We start from the raw sequence: 21,691 nt of genomic DNA, 5'->3' as shown, positions 1-21,691 counted from the left end.
GAAATGTATCTGAAAAGTCATCCAACCAAACAATAGAGGAGGAGGAAGATGGAAGAACCTAAAGAGAAAATGTGTTTGAAGAAGATTAACAATGGAAGAGGGAAGGAAAGAAAATAGAGAAAAGGACCTTTAGAACGAGACCTACTAACCTCTAAAATAATCAAAACAGTAAGCAACAGTTAATAGAGAATGGTGGACAATAGATGGCGGTGAACGGACAGAGAATGGCATGAGTCGACTACAACAACAGAGAAAGGTCAAACCTTTTCGATAGTTTATGGGTGTAAGAGAGTTGTTTTCTGAGAAAAGGAAAGAGTGAAAGATGCTGAAACATGAAATAGGGTGTTGAATCAGTTAAAAAACTATAAAAGAGAAACAACATCAGTTATTTTGTTGTTTCACACTTTTTACGTTAGTTTATATAAAAAAACTGATGTAAAAAGTTTGAATTTTAATTTTTTTATTTTGAGAAAGTTTTTCACATTGGTTATCCAATGAATCGACATGAAAAGTTCAATTTTTTTTATTTTTATGGAATTTTTCCACATCGGTTTTCAAAAAAACTGACATGAAAAGTTTGTTTTTATATTCCTTTTTGTTTTTTAAAGTTTTTCACTTTAGTTTTCTATATAATTGATGTGAAAAAACTTTTTTACGTCAGTGTTTTTTCTAACCAATGTTAAAACTCTTGTAGATAATTACATTTATACCACCACCTTTTTTATTATGGTTTTTTATAAAATTGATGTTAATTAGCAATGTAAAAACTTATTTTCTAGTAGTGGAGAGAGGAGAAAAAGGAGGGAGATGAAAACAACTCTAAAAAATTTTATTTAATATTTATAAAAAAATCAAAGGTTTAAGGTGTACTTTTGCCCCTAAACTAATTAAATTGAAACAATATTCCCCCTACTATTGAAACGTTTGTTATTGTAGCTAGGTGAACACACTTTTCATGAGTTAAGTTTCAAATTTACCCTTAAACCATTATCAGAGGAGAAATATTTCCCTCGTCATTTAAAAATCATAAACATCCATTAATTGTAGCTAGTGAGACCCACTTTTCTTTATCTCTCTCTAGTTAACACTGAATCAAGTCAGGATTTCAACTAGATTGTGGCATTTTAGTTGCTGAATTGGTTTTTGGGTAACCACTTTATCATGGTCTATGTAAAGGCTTTTTTTGTTTATAATGCATATGAGAGAGTATATTTATTTATGATAGTCAATTTTGTAACAGATCCACTCAAAAATATTGTTTATATGCTTTTTATTAGATCAAGAGCTCTCCTCTTGTAGTGTTTTTAGTTTGAATTTATGCTTCAACTATTGTCATATTTGTCACTGAAGAAAATTAGTGAAAAAATTGAGAATTCTTCTCAATGTATCATGTTCATGACTCGTTGGAATATTGGTGGAAAATATCATGACATAAATAAATACTTTCACATGATTATTTGATGTTAGAAAGGATGTTAATGAAATGGCACTAGTACAAAAAGTGCTTTTCATTATCTCTCTTTAGCTAACAAATGTTTATGATTTTTGAATAGCGAGGGCAACATTGCTCAAATTTAATTAGTTCAAGGGAGACATTGTTCTTTTGAGAATAGTTTAAGGCAAAATTATATCTTAACTCAAGAAAAGTGGGTCCCATTAGCTATAATAATAAATGTTTAAATGGCAGGGGCAATATTGCTCTGATTTAATTAGTTTGGGAAAAACATTACTATGATAAGTAGTTTAGGAGTAACATTGCTCTGTGAGAATAGTTTAGGGGTAAAATTATACCTTAACCCAAAGTCAAATACAAATGAAATTTCAAATTTTATTTATAGAATCCTAAAACTAATAAAATAATAATAATATAAATTCAAATTTTAAATCTAAAGCTAATTCAAGTTTAACACATTGAGAATATTAGTCATGCACCTAATTTGAAAAGGAATATTAATCATGCAAACCATCCCTTTCCAAGTCATGAATTTTTCATGAAGATAATGTTTGTCGATGAGTGATGGAGAAGCAAGCTTGATAAATGCTTATTTCTATTGGCTTTGCATTTGTTTATCTAAAATCATTATTGTCAAACTCTTAAATTAACTCTATGACTTTATCATTTTTATGCTTTTAGTTTATAAAATCATGTAAATTCACTCATAAACTCGAACTGAATGTAAACACAATTAACTCATGAGTTTAGACCTTGAGTTTACCATTTTTATATTTTTAACTTACAAAATCATGTCAACTTGCTTATAAATTTCAATTAGATGCAAACTTAATTAAACTCACTAAAGTCGTCAATTTTTTTACCAAATTGTGAGAGTTAAATATATACTATGCAGAAATCAATCACAAAAGTGGTAAGACCTGCTTCAAAAAAAAAAAACTTAAAAAGAAACAACTAATAGGGAAAATTGGTCAAAAAGACCAAGTTAGAAGCAAAATTGGTCCTAGGGACCAAATATTTTAAAGAACCAAACTTACTATTTATTCATTTAATAATTTTATTATCAGACCAAAATGCCCCTATCTTAACAAATAAATTTGAAAACAAAGACCACCTTCTTTGCTTAGTTTTTTCGCCTGATCTGAATAAGAGAAGACTAGAGTACGGTGCTGAGGGATATTTCCAACAGAGTATCAACAACAGTGTGAGCTGTGAGCGATGAGTTTTGACAAAGACAATCCCATCTCTTCACATGGTGCCTTAATCGAACAACTTGTGATCGACGAGTCTTGAGTGATAAGTCTTTAATGACTTTAAAGTACCGTGGATTAAGCAACAACGACTAGGTACGCATTGTGTGTTAAAGCTTCCATTTTGTCCAAGCAAGCACATTTTTGTTTCCTCTTATTATGAGTTGCTTCTTTTCTTCTTCATGCCCTCTAAACTTAGCTTATCTCCATTCATATTTGAGATTGACCCTAAATTTCCAATTTCCTGAATCCATTTCTCTTCAAAAATTTCATGTAAATCAATCCATGAATAGAATTGGGTTTACGAAAATTACATTTTATACATATTAAACTTCATGTCAAATGAATACAACCTTCTTGTGCCCCTACCTACCTTCCATGTAAACCATTATGTGACACCATGTACAATAATGTGTGGTCTTGCTAACATGTCCATGAGACAATTATATGCCTATGATCATGGTAACACACATAGAACACACAAGATTACATTGTGAGTGAATTGTCTTCAGTGTTAAGTAATATCTGATTCAATCCATTGCAAAAATTGAGTAGATCATACTTACAACAACAAAAAAGGCTTATGTTGGGGGAGTTTTAAGTTTAGAGTTGGATAGAAGAATACAAGCCAACCTAACCAACCCATTAGACAAGGATTTGCAATAGGATTTGTAGAAAATAAAGGACAATGAGAACATAAACTCAAGGATATCTCTTCAAAATTGAAAGGACCCAACAAAAGACTTTAATAAAAAGATACCCACCAAAAGATGCATCAACATCAGTAGATATTTGCATTTTAAACTTTTTTCTTCGAGCACAGTAACCATAAACTATTGATAGATTAATTACTAATCATGCTTTCTACTCAACAACTTCCCATAACACTCTGTTTAACATCTATATATCCTCGAGATCTTTAGCAACCTCAAAACCAGGAAAATCAAGGTGATTTGGACGGCTTGATAGTTCTGTGGGATCCCTTCCCTCTATTGACTCTTTCTTTAGTACATCAACTTCTCCCTTTATGAGCTCAAAATCATGCAACAATTTGATCCTTTTGGAAGGAGAATCCCCGTCCATACCTAAGTCATTTACTTTGTCTTCATCTAATCGGTTACTCTCCTTATCCCAAAAATCATGAAGCATACTCTAATTGCTTAGCTGAAGAGGAGCAGTGTTTGGTTTTAACCAACGAGGCATCCTCCCATAGGTGGTAATTGCAAGCTCTATGGTCTTGTTTGAAAACATATTCTTTTCATTATGTATGAGTGAATGATCATAAAGTTATTGTAATGACCCTTAATTTTGAAAAAAAAATTCTCCCAATAGATATATTATTTAAATAAATTTTATAATAAGTAGAATTGATAGTTTAGAGGAACTCATGATAAAAATTTTCCTTAGGATCTAAAGCTTAAATTTTTCTGCACAAAAATTTATTTTTAAAATTGTATGAAAATCTTATGCCCTTTTCTGTAAAATTTTTGTGCCTCTCATTGTAATTTTTTTTGGTTTCTCTTTTTGTAATTTTCTCATTACTTCCTTTGGTCTGAATCAGTTTTTTTCACGCGAAAAAAAAACAGAGCATCTCGATTTTTCTTCTCACCACCATCATACACCTCTCTAGATCCTCATATAGTCGGTTCATCTCTCTAAACCTTACACACATTCTTTGCTCGTTGTCAACCGTGAATTCACATTGCTACTGTTGCTTATCTGCTGTCGTTCTCGTCGCTCGTTTTCCCGCCATAGTGAAGCTGAGCTGCTGCTTCTCTTTCCTTATCATCGGTTGTTCCTTCATTATGTGCTCTCAACGATTTGTTCATCTCCGTCGTGTGGAGTAGCTGACAATCTCTTCCCCATTTCTGCTCTGTTTATCGCGGATGAAGGTGTGTGTTTGCATGCTCAGTTCTATTTTTTTTCTTCTTCCTTAGCTGTTAAAAAGTTAGTATGTGTGTGTGTGTGTATGGTAGATTGATGATGTTGTTTGCTGGTTGGATTTTGGTCTCCTTCCTTCTCGTGCATGTCGAAACCTGAAGCTCTTCTTTATTCCTTCTTTACTGTCACTCTTGCTTCTGTTCAGGTTGGCTTCTGTGTGTATGTACGTGTGCGTGTTTAGCTTCACCTATTATTGTTTCTCAAGTGCTGAGTGTCTTGCATATGTATATGTAAGCTCAAATTCCTTGCTTTCTTGGCCACGATAGCTAGTCTTCTTCCTTATCATCCGAGCTGCAAAACAGAGCATTTCGTTTTTGTCTTTTCCTTTCCAGCGTTGAATACATGATGGTTCTAAGCTGTCATCGCTGCACCTAAGGTTAAGGCAAATCATTAATTCTCTCTTCTCCCTCTTCGAGTACAACAACAGCCATGAAACAATCCCTTCCTTTCCCAAATTGTTTGTTGTGGTCCTGTTTCTCCTTCTTGGTATTTTACCTTTGGCTAGGATTGAAGTGTTGCTTTCGGTTGGAGGCCGGAAATCTTTCAATTATGTTAAGTTGAAATATAATTAATAATAAAGTAAAAATGAATTGAAGATTAGAAGTTATTGAAATTTCCTGGTTATTTATTTCATAATTTTGTCAATTATAAATGCATGCCTTCAAGGTGATTATAAAAAAGTATGAGAGAAGAATTTGATGAATTATAGTTTGTTAGTCTTTTATATTATATCTTAAAGGAGTAAATGTAAGTTTTAGTTTAAATTATTAATTGAAAATTTTTAAAACTACTAAAGTAAGAAAAAAATGATTATGTAGGATGCTTGTTTATTTTTATTTTTTTAGTTTAGAAGAAGTTTAAGAATGATTGATATAATTTATAGTGAATTATGATTGACTAGGGTCATAAGGGAGTATGGGGATAAATTGAGAGTTGTCAAATGATTTGACTAACTCAAGTATACTTAAAATATAATTGGTTATAGTGTTATTAGTATTGGTTAGATTGAATGTTGATACTCATTAAGTGCTTGTAAGATTATTTGATGAATGATTTTAGAATTTTGACTCATTTGTTAGGACATTAAGGGCTTTATTAGAATAGAGGTCAAAAGTTAAGAGAAACATGTTTTAGAATCCTTGGAAAACACTCAGGTAAGTGGATAGCGTCTCAACTGATTTTTTTTTAATCAAAATTTCATTTACTAAAATATTATATTTTTCTAAAAATCATTTTTATAGCATTAATGCGATTATTAAATATTTGTTGATTAACATTATTTTATTTTGAGAAATTAGCTTTACCAAATTTGAAATGCTACTTAATCAATTAAATCAAGTTTGAACTTTGATTGTGAGATTTTTATTCTATCAAATATTGGATAGATACAAAGAATGATTTATGCAAGTTTGAAGTGTTGAAATTTTTTTTCAATAAATGCAAGCATGAGCATTGGATATAAAATTTGATTCTGACAAGTTTTAAAGCTTAAAAGTATTTATGTGAGTTTGATTTTGAGAATGAACACTGTATCTTGAAAGTGATGATTTTCTCGCATGTTTGAAAATGATTTTAAAAAAGAACTTTATATAGAATACTGGTTGCTAATGGCAGTTCTGTTAGCCCTTGGCGCGTCATGGTACACCTAGCTAGCAGGGTGTTCATAGGAGGTGCTAGCCCCGTGCGATGGCCAACGCACGTGGAACGGAGGGATGGTTATTTGTGAGATTAGCACTCACATTTGTTTCGTGGCTGCAAGCCGCGTTTGATTAGCATGACCCTCGTGGACTGTGTGTCCACATTTGTTTCATGGCTTCGACTACATTTGGTTACTTACCCTCGTGGATTGTGTATCCACGTTTGTATTCGTGGCAATAAGCCGCGTTCGATTATTTATTCTTGTAGACTGTGTGTCCACGTTTGTTTGTTGTTCTAATAAGTCCCTAAAAATTTGTGAATTTGACTATTTGGTGATTTTATATTTCATTAGTTTTTATCTAGTAAATTATTTACAACCATTTATTTCATTTATGTGCTTTCTGAAAAATCAAGTGGCAAAAATATTTGTTATGATAGTTCAATGGTTTAAGATTTTTTTTTAATTTTTTAGAATCATTTTATTTTAAAGTTTATTAAATTTTTATGAAAATTGTTTTCTATTTGGCTCACATAATTATTTTAAACTTTCCTTTTTAATTATGTTCATATTTTTTATTGTTGGGACGTTACTCACTGGAAAATATTTTGTCTCAGATACCTTAGCTGAAGCTTATCCTTATACTGATTGTGAGCACTTTTACGCGTGCTGAGTGGAGAGTTGATGGAAGTCTCTCCTTTTGATGTAATGATAATTTATGTGTAATTCATTCTAGAAAATATGGCCAGGTGCTCCACGACTATGGCTAAGGTTTCTATTTAACACACACACACACACACACACACGTATGTTGCTTGTCGGCTGGGAGGAGCTGAGTTCTCAATTGATATAAGATTTTTTTATGTGGAAATTTTGTATTGTAGAATTTTCGAGAGCTTATACTTAGTAGGGAGGTTTTGTTAAAATTTCTACAAAATATTAAAGCTTTGTTATAATGATTAGTATCAAGATAAATCTGATTATATTTTAGAAATGAAATTAACTTACGTTTTGAGGCTTACGGGAATGTGTGGCACAATTAGCATCCCGTGCCAGTCACCCTCTATTTTAGGGGTGTGACAGTTATTATGGATCAAATCTATAGAAGGGAGAATTCATTCAATAAATTATTATAAAGCAATGGAAATCATTCACATAACATACTCCTCCGATTGGGCAAGCAAAGAAATAACGACCTTCATTTTTGCCATTGGGTTGTTTCACTTAGGCCACTGTTTGCTTCAACATCAACCAACTACAAGGCACTCTGATGTAGCTCGAAACTAGTCTAATTAGGGCATTGTGTGAAGAGATTAGGGTTGTCATTTTCAAAACTCATCACTTACAACTTGCTCATAGCTTAGATTGCTGTTGATACTCAATAAAAAACATCCCTCATGATCAAAGTTTGAAGTCTTCTCTTGTCTAAATCGTGTGAAGAACTGAAGGAGTGAGGGTGATTTTCTTTTCAAATTTTGTTGCTTAAGATAGGGGCATTTTGGTCAACACAATATAAAGTTAAGTGAATAAAATAATAAGCTTGGTCTTTTAATAATATTTGGTCCCTCGGAGCAATTTTCTTTCTAACTTGGTCTTTTTGATCAATTTTCCCAAACTAATATTAATAAAAAACAAAAAATACTGAAAATGAGTTGTCCTATTTTAAAATTTTTATATTAAATATGATAATCAATCCTTGTAGATGAATTTAATTTTAATAATTTATATTTAAAATATATTTAAATCAAATTATGATCATATTTTATGTTTTAGTTATTTAATCCTATATTTTAATAATTATTTATTAATGGAAATAAACTCTTATGAGTTTATGATTTGAGTTTATAATCTTATCATGAGTTTACTTATACTTACGAACTTGACAACCTTGTTTAAGATATTCATTACATGTTGGAAAAGGAATGCGCATGAGAATGGAAAAACTTGGGGAAAAATAAGTGTCTGTTTCAGTCTGAAGAGAATAAAAGTCGACAAAGTTAATGTCAATAATGGGACCTGATTATGAATGACACTGCCTATCCAAGAGAGACAAAGAGCGCTTGAGTGGTTACGACTTACAAGGACGACAAATGAAAGCTTCCTGAGACAGGACTGGTTTGAGGTCACCACATTCATGCAAATGCGATGACTTTTCTTAGAATGTGTTTGGTTAATTTATTTTTGACTTTTGAGAACTCCTTTCTCATTTTTTAGATATGAGATATTATTTAAAAGTAAAAAAAATAAAAGTGCATCTTAAAAAATATACTTTACAGATGTTAAGGATACCGGATATCTCTGGAAGAAAAATTTCAAGGTAAATTTGCACATTTACCCAAAAAAGAATAAGACTATATAATGGTTTTGCTAAATAACTACTATATAGACCTAAAAAATATATAATATTTATTTAAAATAACCCCTATATATATAGTCTCTTGAAGCCAATCCTGCCATGTCTATATAATGATTTTTGAAATAACTATTATATAGAAGGCATTATATATATGTTATTTTTTTAGCAGTGATTGTTGAATTAACATGAGCCTTCCTTCTTCCTCTATCTTCAATTTTAGCTATGGTGGTTTAACTCTTGTAGTTCCTTGATTTGTGACTTCAGTGGTTTGGCTGAAATTGTTTGTTAAATGACAAGTTATTGTTGAAACTATTTGTTAAATGACATGATATCCTTGGAGGGTACGTCTCCTAGATGAGGTAAAACGGTAGCATAGCAAGGTAGGTTTTGACTAATCATAACTTGAAAAGGTATCGCTTGTACACTCATAGTAAGTATAGGATCTTTTAATGGAGCTAGTTGTGATAAAGGTGCTGGACTAGACAAACCACTCTCTCATGTTTGGGCTCCACAGTATTACAAACTACTCTGATTTTAGTGTAGGAGTTTCAAACTCTTCATGCTTGATTACCTGATTTTCTTGATTGAATGATCCTATAATTTATTGGCTAACTTCTAATATATTTTCATACATATGCAAACCCCATCTTAGATGTCACGTTCCAATTCAACATTAGCTCCAACCTTTCCCTACTCAAATTCAGCCATTCAACTTTCACTTTTAGATCCAAAATGTTCATACTCATCCAGATGTTCATATTCAGTCATCCAAAGTTCATTTTCAACCTCACACTATTGGCCATATATAAGCATCCTAGTAGTTATGCCATTCATCATACATGTTTTGCCGATAGCCTTCATAATATTGCGGATACAAAACAAATCATCACAGGGTGCCATAATGATTTTGACACCCCCTACATGGGCAATAACCCATATATAATCTTGAATATAAAATTTGGAAGTTACTGAAATAGAAACGGAACAATCACGTTGAAGAGAAGAAAACAGTTGCCGTGAAGGAACGTATGGAAGAGCATAAACGAAGGTCCGTTGGGTTGCTACCATTAATGCAAATAATAAAATAATTGTAATGTACCACTTATCTTCCTTTGCTCCATTTCATACTTAGTTTAGTATAAATAGCATAGTGTCTTTGTGTATTGGCATATGAGTTTTCAAGCAATAAACGAGAGTTTTCTCTTTCTTTTGGTTTTGTGCCAGTTACACTTCAAATATACAATTAGCACGTTTGGCAAGCGTGTGACAACATGCAGGTGGAGTTCATGCATAGGAAAGGAGGATCAGAACATGAGGCACATGAGATTTATGTGCAAAGATGTTGACTGGTGTATGGAGGTGCGTGAGGTGTCCTTTGGTGACTTGCTTTGGTGGTCTGGCTGAGCTCTTCATGAATACAATAGTAGTGGCTGCATGGTGAACTGACATTGGGAGAGGGGTGACTGAGATTTTGGCATTGTTCAAGTTGAAGTTTGATGTAGAGCTGATAATATGGGCCAACTCATGGGTTGTAGATTGGCCCGCAATGAGTTGCGGGTTTGGCAGGGCAAGCTAGCATAACTTGTATCCTGCACACGTTGTAATTTTGCCAACTCATAACCTAGTAAAAACATACTTTTAATAATTTTTTAATTTTACAAATGACAAATTCACCTCTTTTTATTATTATTTATTGTTGTAAAGAATCATATATTCCCCCTAAAAACTAATAATTCAAATAACAATAAAAGTCCTTGATCAAGCCATGCTTGTATCACATCTTAAATATAAACTAATTTAATTTTGTGATTTTTTCATTCTCTAGTCTTTACACTTTACTTTACACAAGTTTCTCTTTTTTATATGTACATTCTCTTTTTTGGTTTTGTTTAGATTTTAGTATTCCTCAATATTGAGAGAACAAAAATGAATGAGTCCAATTAATTATTGAAAAATGGTTGGTAATTTCTAAATCAGATCTTTATTTTGAAAAAATAAAAATATAATATTATGATTTGAGATATTTAACTCATATTTGAGTGGTGTGTTTTTATTATTCTTTGCTATAATTTAAACTTAAATTCAATAAATGTGCAAGTGTCAAGTACTTAACTGCAATTCCATGCATGTTTGCTTTAAATACTTTACTTTAAACTCAATCTTATATGTTTATTTTCTATCTATTTTTTTTAAATATAAGTGAGCTAACCTGCCAACTTGTAGGTTAGCTCGCTGTAGGTTCAAGTTATACAATACAGGCTAAAACCATTCCATATCTACATGAATCCATTTTCTACAACCCAATCAACCCATCACTTTTTTGTAGGTTGGCAAGTTGAGTCTATCGGCTCTATTGGTGCAGGCCTTGTTTCGGTTGGGGCATCTTTGGATCTCAAACATAATAATAACAACACAAAAAAGAGAGGTGGGACTAAGCTCTAATACTAATTGATGTGAAACAGGATGGGAAAGAGAGAGAGAGAGAGAGAAAGGAAGAGAAGAAAGAAAAGGAAGACAAAATTATATAATTCTATTTAACATTCAAGTATGAATACAAAGATATTTTACTAGTCTAAATACCTTATCTTATTTGATATAATACTTACATATAAAAAAAACTCTGGATGCTAAATCAAATAATAATAACCCTATACACTAAGTTAAATGATAACAAACCGTTGATACTTAAATCAAATCATATATCATTTTCATCACTTGCGCGAGCCTCTCCCTTATCAATCAACCACCTTCTTTCCCACTGCAACACATAATGACAAAACCACTACGAACTGGAAAGCCACTGTCGATCTCATCACCCCTTGCGCATCCTTCACCTTTACCATGGCTAATTACTACCAAAATTTTCTTACTCCATTTCCTTAGTCATTTTATTAAAAATTATATAATCTTAGGATTAATTACATAATTTTTATAACTCAAAATTTATATAATTAGGTTATTTATTTTAAATTATTTTTGTGCATATAGAATTTTCATAAAAAAAATTTAATAAACATGTAAACAGTCTTAAATCAATTTTTTTACAAAAATACTAAATCAAATTTTGTACAAACTTTAAAAGTATTTTTTATAAATTTTAATCATCCATTAATAATTTTAACCCTTAGGGAATAATATATCAAATGAATCAAACTATAAGAGCTTGATTAAACCAAAATAAACTACATGGAGCTATTCAAAAATTTAAAAAAATATAAGGACCTTCAGATTAATTTTCCTTTATATTACATTATTAATCCTCTGAAAAATTGGTTTTAATGGTTAAATGACGGCAAAAGATATATGCCCATTTCAAGCCCCAACTGTTCACACGAAGAATGACGACTTCAGAAATGTGTATCATCATGAAGAATGAATTAAATTAGTTCAAATAATTAAGTTCTACTAATTTATCATTTTTCAAATTTTATACGATCATTATCCCAATATATATAATTCAAATTAAATCTCAATTGATCATTAGTCATGGCATGTCCACAAAATTGACTTTGTTTGAAAGTTGACGAGTCTTCTTCTGCATGGGAGCTGATATTTCACTGATCAAATCACTCCAATATTTGAAGGGATATTGAACAAAAAGAGGGGAAAAAGGGAATGGGACTTACTAAAGATGAGGCCTGTTCTTTATTTATTCCTTCATTTATTTATTTTGATATTTCACTATTTATAAATTAGTAAAATTTTCAAAAATTCACTTTTGAATTCGTTGGATTTTTTTTATTGACTGAATATTTGTATGCTTCGTAATAATTTATCTTGATCAAAATGCATTTAATATATATATATATATATATAATAATAATAATTGCTAGAGTATTTTAACAATATAATATATATAGTTGTAAATTTGTAATTTACAATATTCAATGATATTGAGATGTGGAAGTATCTGTTGTTTAAACGGTAAAGAAAGGCCAATCAGCACGGACTATTGTGATAGTTGTGGTTTCTCTTGTTGGTTCGGGGACACTTCTTGTTTCGCCTACCATGTCATAAAGAGTCACATGAAGAAGAATCGTAAAGCTCTTCTTAGGCAACTATACTGTAATTGACTGTCATGCTATCTCTTTATTCATGTACAATTTGGCTAGATGGAAGAGTCAAATGAGAGTCCTTTTGGTATTATTCTATAACTGCTTTTAGTTTTGAAAAAAAAATTGTGTAGTTGGAAGCAAAAGCGCCACTCTAGAGCCTCTGGAATTCAATTTGGCAACCATTGAAGCTGCAAAAAATAAGTTTTCACACGAAAACAAGTTAGGACATGGTGGATTTGGAGAAGTTTACAAGGTCACGAGTACCATCTATCATTAAATTAAATGTACATATACAATACACCCATATATGCATATATGCTTTTTCTTTCTAATCAAGCATACAATTTTTTCAGGGTATTCTTCCAAATGACAAAGAAGTAGCTGTAAAGAAACTTTCAAAAGATTCTAGCCAAGGTACAAAAGAATTTAAGAATGAGGTTCTATTAATAGCCAGACTTCAGCACAAAAATTTGGTGGCGTTGTTAGGATTCTGCATAGAAGAGCAGGAGAAAATGCTTATATATGAATACGTTCCCAATAAAAGCCTTGATTACTTTCTATTTGGTTTGACTCTTCTAAACTCATTTTTACTCTTGTTATTATTGTTTTGTGCCTTCCATTATATTATTGTTGGAATTGATTACTTAAATTAAGACTGCTATATTATTTATCTGGTGATTTAAGTCACTCAACTATTTTAGGTTCTCCTAGAAGCAAAGTATTAAATTGGTTGGAGCGCTATAAAATCATAGGAGGAGTTACTTGAGGGATTCTCTATCCTCATGAATATTCTTGCTTTAAAATTATACATTGTGATCTCAAACCTAGCAATATTTTGCTAGATAATGAAATGAATGCAAAAATTTCAGACTTTAACTTGGCTAGAATGGTTGCTATCAATGAAAATGAGGAAACTATAAGTAAAATTGTTGGAACATAGTGAGTTCTAAATTATTTTTTCATGCTTTAGCCTCTTCATCTATCTTGGTATATCCATAGGATGAAATTTTGTTATTAATATTTCATTTTTTTATTTTTAGTGGTTATATGTCTCCGGAATATGTAATGTTTGGACAATTCTCTGAAAAATCAAATGTTTTTAGTTTTGGAGTTGTAGTTTTAGAAATCATCAGTGGAAAGAAAAATACAAGTTGTCATGATCAATCACAATATGCGGACGGCCTCTTAAGCTATGTAAGTTATGATAACATGTTTCATATTTCTGGTGTATTCATGTCAAGCTTAAAATTGTATTATTTATCAATGTTTATAAGTTAATTAAAGGGTAATAATGATGAATGAAATAATAAGATTTTACTTCGTCATTTTGGCAGGCTTGGAATCAATGGAGAGGTGAAAAATTGTTGGGGATATTTGATTCAAATCTAAAAGAATTTGGATCATATGATGAAGTGATAAAGTGCATTCAGATTGGTTTGTTATGTGTTCAAGCAAATCCAGATATTAGGCCTTCCATGGCTATACTTGTTCATTATCTTAGCAATGATTCAATTCAATTGCCACTTCCACAGGAACCTGCATTCGTTCAGCATGGTCCGATGGAGCTTACTGTTGGAAGTAATGAAACATATTGCTCAATGATGCATCTATAAGTGAATTTTTTCCTCGCTAGTATCTATTACAAGGCATTAATCTCTTCTTCCTGTCGGATGCCAAGGCTGTTTGGTACATCCACAAGATAAACTGTTGTTATGAAATTAAATGCATAAGTTGTTATGTTATGTTTAATTGATCATATTATCGAGACTTTTTATGATCCCCTTTATTTTAAATCTTTTACTGGAAATAATTCTGATGCCTTGGGAATTGAACCCGCTCAGAAGATCATGAAGTGTTGAAAAGACATAAAAAATTAAAAGAGGATGAAGAAGATTGAGGGGAGAAAATCCAGGACAACGTGTCCGTAAGTTTTTCACTTTACATTATATGTTCATTTGAAGAGGAGAGTGTCATGACCACAAGTCAAAAAAAAAAAAAATCCATCTGCAAGACTAGGTTGTTTTGGTATGGGGAACCCTCATAGTCAAAATATATATATATATATAATTCTCATAAAATATATATATATATATATATTTTTTTTTTCTTTTTATTCTTAGTTTCAATTATCAATGCACTTTATGATGAGTGGGAGATAAATTTTCACAATGATCTAAGTTATAAATACAATGAGTAAAATAAAAAAAAAATTTCATATGTCGATAGTTGCTTATATTTTAAACCAAAATTAATATAGAAAAATGTTTATATTTTGGAATAGAAGAAATATAAAGCACGTTTTACTTGTGAGACTTCTCAAGACTCATAATAATGTCACCCTATCCACGACCTTTTACACATCAGATTCCTCAATGGGATTTATAAGTTTCAAAATATAATTAAGAGGAGGGTAAATGTACTATAATGGGACCCAAAATTATGAATCATTACTTGTAGGAAAGAGACATTCTTGACTCAGTCTGTTGTGGAGATATTAAAGGAGAAATCTTCCTAAAGTCGGCCTGACATAATGAAATCGCGACTATATCATGCAAATGCGGTGACTGTGCTTAGACGTGTAAAGTGGCTTAGTTTGATGATCAATCAGAGAGACCTATTGACGTGAACTGGAAAGGTGGAAGAGAGAAAAAGGAGGACGGGGAAGACCAAGACCAATTCTGAAAATTCTAATTAATGGTTAATTGACGGCAAAAGATATATGTCCATCTCAAGCCCCAACTTTTCACATGAAGGATGAAGACTTCAGAAATGTGCATCTCATGAAGAATGAATTAAATTAGCTCAAATAGTTAAGCTATACTAATTTACCATTTTTCAAATTTTATACGATCATTATCCCAATATATATATAATTCAAATTAAATCTCAATTGATAATTAGTCCTCCCATGTCCACAAAATTGACTTTGTTTTACAGTTGACGAGTAGTCTTCTGCGAGCTGATATTTTGGAGTCATGATGGTTATTCCACTAATCAAGTCACTCAATGGATATTGAACATAAAATAGGGGGTAGAAGAATGAGAATTTCTAAAGATGAGGCGTTGTTCTTCATTGACTCATTCATTCATTCATTTTAATATTTCACTATTTATAAATTAGTAAAAGTTTGAAAAATTCACTTTTGAATTCGTTTGATTCTCTTTTGAATGAATGAATGAATGATTGTATACTTCGTAATAATTTATTTTGATCAAAATGCATTCAATATCTATATATATAAATAAAATAATTGCTGGAGTATTTTAACAATATAATATATAGTTGTAAATTTGTAATTTACAATATTCAATGATATCGAGATATGGAAGTATCTGTTGTTTAAACAGTAAAGAACGGCCAATCAGCACGGACTATTGTGATAGTTGTGGTTTCTCTTGTCGGTTCGGGGATACTTTTTTGTTTTGCCTACTATGTCATAAAGAATCGCATAAAGAAGAGTCGTAGGGCTCTTCTTAAGCAACTATACTGTAAGTAACTTTCATGCTATCTCTTTATTCATGTACAGTTTGGCTAAATGGAAGACACACCCACACGCACACGCGCACACACAATATGAGAGTCCTTTTAGTATTAATTGTGTTTTTTTATTCAAATTTCTATTGTTGGAAGCGAAAGCGCCACTCTAGAGCCTCTGGAATTCAATTTGGCAACCATTGAAGCTGCAACAAATAAGTTTTCACACGAAAATAAGTTAGGACATGGTGGATTTGGAGAAGTTTACAAGGTCATGAGTGCCATCTATCATTAAGTTAAATGTACATATATAATACACCCACATATGCATATGTTTTTTTTCTTTCTAATCAAGCATACAATTTTTTTCAAGGTATTCTTCCAGATGACAAAGAATTAGTTGTAAAGAAACTTTCAAATGATTCTGGCCAAGGTGTAAAAGAATTTAAGAATGAGGTTCTATTAATAGTCAGACTTCAACACAGAAATTTGGTAGCGTTGTTTAGGATTCTGCATAGAAGAGCAGGAGAAAATGCTTATATATGAATACGTTCCCAATAAAATCCTTGATTACTTTCTATTTGGTTTGACTCTTCTAAACTCATTTTTACTCTTGTTATTATTGTTTTGTGCCTTCCATGATATTATTGTTGGAATTGATTACTTAAATTAAGACTGCTATATTATTTATCTGGTGATTTGAAGTCACTCACAACTATTTTTACTAGAAGCAGAGTATTAAATTGGTTGGAGCGCTATAAAATCATAGGAGGAGTTGTTCAAGGGATTCTCTATCTTCATAACTATTCTCACCTTAAAATTATACATCATGATCTCAAACCTAACAATATTTTGCTAGATAATGAAATGAATGCAAAAATTTTAAATTTTGGCTTGGCTAGAATGGTTGCCATCAATGACAATGAGGGAACTACAAGTAAAATTGTTGGAACATAGTGAGTTCTAAATTATTATTTTTCATCCTTTAGCCTCTTCATCTATCTTGGTACATCCATAGGATGAAATTTTGTTATTAATATTTCTTTTTTACTTTCAGTGGTTATATGTCTTCAAAATATGTAATGTTTAGACAATTCTCTGAAAAATCAGATGTTTTTAGTTTTAGAGTTATAGTTTTAGAAATCATTAGTGAAAAGAAAAGTACAAATTGTCATGATCAATCACAATATGCTGATGGCCTCTTAAGCTTGTAAGTTATGATAACTTTTTCATATTTCTGATGTATTCATGTCAAGCTTAATTGTATTTTTTATCAATATTTATAAGTTAATTGAAGGGTAATACTGATGAATGAAATAATAAAATTTCACTTCGTCATTTTGGCAGGCTGGGAATCAATGGAGAGATGAAATATTGTTGGCGATATTGGATTCAAATCTAAAAGAAGTTGGATCATATGATGAAGTGATGAAGTGCATCCACATTGGATTGTTATGTGTTCAAGCAAATCCAGACACTAGGCCTTCCATGGCTACAATTGTTCATTATCTTAGCAATGATTCAATTCAATTGCCACTTCCACAGGAACCTGCATTCGTTCAGCATGGTCCGATGGAGCTTACTGTCGGAAGTAATGAAACATATTGCTCCAATGATGTATCTACAAGTGAATGTTTTCCTCGCTAGTAGCTTTTACAAGGCATTAATTTCTTCTTCCTGTTGGATGCCAAGGCTGTTTGGTACATCCACAAGATAGACTGTTGTTATGAAATTAAATGCACAAATTGTTATGTTTAATTGATCATATTATTAAGGCTTTTTATGACTGCTTTTAAAATTTTTACTGGAACTACTTCTGATGCCTCGGGAACGGAACCCACACAGAAGATCATGAAGTGTTGAAACGACAACAAAAATTAAAAGATAAAGAAGAATAAGATAAAGAAGAATAGGGAAAAGCAAGGACAACGCATCGGTGAATGTTTATTTGATGAGGAGTGTGTCATGAACACAAGGTTAAAAAGAGAGCTCATTCTAAAAATTAAGTTGTTAGATATGGGAGAGCTCTCATATTTACTCTCTTCAATCCAAAATATAAGCAGCTTTTTAAAGAATCCGCTTATCAAACAAATTCTGATTCTTATAAAATTATGCTCTCTTTGATCCTATTTATAGAACACTTTTTAGAAATAAGTTTTAGTTTAAAATGTAAGACACTTTATAATAATTAAATTATTTTTTACAACTTTATCCTTTTTTGATTAATGCGAAGGTACTTAATGTAGTTGCATCATGATTTAAAGTTAAGGGTAATTAAAAATGAAAGTATATCTCATTTTTTTATGATATCAACAAAAAAAACTAACTTTTCTTAATATGCGTGAACTGGTTGAAATGTCCTACAATAAAGATTGAATGGAGTATATTATTTTTTCTTTTTATTCTTAGTTCTAATTATTAATACTCTCTCCGTCTCAGACACTTAGATAAAATCTCACATACTAATAAATCTTAATAAATACATTTAACAAACTTATATTTTCAAAATAAAAATATAAATTTTCAGAAATACCCATTACTTAATATATTAAAAGAGAATGGATGAAAATTAATTATAGAGAGAGAAAGGATAATATTAAAATTGGTATATTTAATGAAATCTTAATCTATCTATAGTGTCTTATATTTTGGGACGGAGAAATTTTTTAGATAAAATGTTTATAGAGACAGTCTTGACTCGGTTTGTTGTGGAAATATAAAGAAGACTGTCATGGTTTAGCTTGATGATCAAAGAGACCTATTGACGTGAACTGGAGAGGGGAACAGGGAAAGACAGAGAATAAGAATGGCGGAGGAGAGAAAAAGGAGGATGGGGAAGACCAAGAACATTTCTGGAAATCCCATTTAATATTTATCATAAGCCATATAATTAAAAACTCTAGCTCTATTTATAGAGCCCTAAAATAATAAAAAAAATAATAATTTAAATTTAAATCTTAATTCTAATTGAAATTTTAAAGATGCTAATGTATAAGATAACGATAAAATAAATAATAAATTCTAAGTCTAATAAATAAATATCCTTATTTAACTATTTCTAATGGATAATCCAAATATATTAAATAAATCCTTATTAGTCTAGCTATCCATTGTTCCATATTCCATCACTCACATAGATATGTATCCCAGATAATCAGCATGAAATATTAATCAAGCACTTTGTGAAAAAAAAATTAGGAATATTAATCGTGCAAACCTTCCCTTACTAAGTCACGATTTTTTCATAAAGAGAATGCTTTGCAGACGAGTGATGGAGACGCTTGACAAAGCTTCCCTTTCTATCAGTGCTCCATTTGTTTATTATCTAAGATATTCAATTGTCTGCTGGAAAAAGAATGCGCGAGAAAGTGTGTAAACTAACAAAAAAAGTGTCTTTTCAGGCTGAAGAGAAGAAAAGTTGATCAACTTTAGACAAGAAGAGAAAATTAATGTCAATAATGGGACCCAATTATGGATGACCCTGCCTGTCCCAGACAGAAAAAAACCGCTCGATTGGATCAGTACGTGGAAAATAAAATCGGACAATCATGCAAATGCTATGACTTTTCTTAGACTTGTAAATTGGGTTCGGCTACGTTTTTGGGTTCTTTTTTTATATAAAAAATTTATTTTCACTATTGCTGAGGTAGATGAGTATTTGAGAAGGCTTTCATCCATAAGATCTTAGAATGATTAATGTGTTTTGATTCCATTGAAGCTATTGAAAATCTCAAAACTCCAAGATAGAATTCACCTTGCTTTTGGTAATACGGAAGATATAAAAAGTTTGCCTATGCTAGCCACTGCTAGGAGTCTCGTATGCATAATTTGAAAACTTTTTTTAATTCAGGCAAAATTAAAATAATTAATGCTTTTTTCTAATTTCATCACTTGTTTATTTATCCCTCTTTTCATGATAATGAAGTGTTTATGGTGGAAATAGAAATGAAAGCAGAAGTGAAAATGAAGTTTAAAAATATGTTTAGTATGAAGATAAAAGTAAGATAAAAAATATATTTAATAAACATAGTCATATTTTGAAAAGATCAAAATATCCATAAAATACTGCCAAGATCGATGAAGCAGATTGAAGAGCTTTGATCGATATTGATTTAGGGACTTAATTAATATTCTGAAATTTTTTGATTTGAGACTCATGATAATGCATGTCACCCTCAATTGGGTTTATAACTTCAAAATATACTTAAGACTTAAGAGGAGGCTACAAATACTATAATGGGACCCAAAATTATGAATCATCACTACTTGTACAAGAGAGTCGGTCTTGACTCGGTCTGTTGTGAAAATATGAAGGAGAAAACTTCCTAATAAAGTTTCCCTGACATGAAATCGCGACTATCATGTAAATGCAGTGACTTTTCTTAGACGTGTAAAATGGGTTAGCTTGATGATCAGAGAGACCGACTAACGTGAACTGGAGAGGGGAAGAGGGAAACAGAGAGAACAAGAGAGGTGGAAGAGAGAAAGAGGAGGGGAAAGACCAAGAGCAATTCTGAACATTCTACTTAATATTTATTAAAAGCCATATAATTTGAAAACTCTTAGTTTTATTTATAGAACCATAAAAATAATAATTTAAATTCTAACCCTAGGTCTAAAATTGGACTGCCATGGGGTCGCGACAGTCATGCAGATGAATGACTTTTCTTAGACTTGTAAATTGGGTTCTCTTACGTTTTTGGGGTCGTTTTTTTTTTAAAAAAAAAAATCTGTTCACTCCTACACAGGTTGTTGAGTATTTGAGAACGTTTTCATCGATAAGATCTAAGAATGATTAAGATGTGTTTTGATTCCATTGAAGCTATCGGAAATCTCAAAACTCCGAGGATAGAATTGACCTTGCTTTTGGTTAATGCGGAAGATATAAAAAGACTGCTTATGCGAGATTGGGATATTTCATATGGTTAGGTTTTCAGAGAAGCCCATGTTTGTCGAACTAGCTATCACAATTTGCACAAACATACTTGGGATATTCTATCAAATATCATATTGGAAATGCTCCTACACTGTCTAGAATTAATGGAACATTATGTTCGCTCCTCCCTAGAATTGAACATTATCTACGAGTAGAAGCCAATCTTGTTAGATACATTCTGTTTTGATGATATATAACAAAACTCGAGAGAATGTTGTCTTTATAGATAAAGTGCATTATTAATTGATTTTATTTTACTCATGGCAAACCCTCCAATGCCAGAAGATACAAGAAAAGACTAAGCATATGAATTGATTTTATTTTTAAATCTCTTAGAAACTTATGTATGAATCTTTTAATTTTCAAAGCTTGCATTTGCATGAAAATAGTTTTGATTAAAAGATATTGCATGAAAATCTTGATCTTTAACTTAGAAAATCATTTCATGTGTCTTAATGTCATTCACTCTTGAATGTGTCTCACTTACACTTGAATCAGTCAAAGTGAAATGTTTTGACACTGTATGCTCATTTACATGTGAACCAGTGTTCATCCGTGCTAGAATAAGCATACAGAAAGGTTCCATTGT

The 21,691-nt window shown here is 31.3% G+C and overlaps 1 protein-coding gene and 1 pseudogene across 1 annotated transcript in view; both read left to right on the top strand.

The window, feature by feature from the left end:
- Positions 1 to 14,304, top strand: part of LOC129286548 (putative cysteine-rich receptor-like protein kinase 31) — a 14,936-nt gene extending 632 nt beyond the window's left edge. The window contains 5 exon segments of the mRNA XM_054922493.1: positions 12,823 to 12,944; positions 13,045 to 13,255; positions 13,393 to 13,630; positions 13,732 to 13,885; positions 14,026 to 14,304. Of these exon segments, the coding sequence (XP_054778468.1) occupies positions 12,823 to 12,944; positions 13,045 to 13,255; positions 13,393 to 13,630; positions 13,732 to 13,885; positions 14,026 to 14,304 (1,004 nt within the window).
- A 57-nt stretch (positions 14,305 to 14,361) lies between these two features.
- LOC129286547 (cysteine-rich receptor-like protein kinase 4) lies at positions 14,362 to 17,813 on the top strand (annotated as a pseudogene).
- The last annotated feature ends 3,878 nt before the right edge of the window (positions 17,814 to 21,691 follow it).

Source organism: Prosopis cineraria, unplaced genomic scaffold, assembly GCF_029017545.1.
Source record: "Prosopis cineraria cultivar Desert tree isolate PC_DT_omini unplaced genomic scaffold, ASM2901754v1 PC11, whole genome shotgun sequence".
In the NCBI taxonomy this organism is placed as follows: Eukaryota; Viridiplantae; Streptophyta; class Magnoliopsida; order Fabales; family Fabaceae; genus Prosopis; species Prosopis cineraria.
The sequence above is the reverse complement of the archived record's forward strand: the minus strand, read 5'-3'. Positions and strand labels throughout refer to the sequence as shown.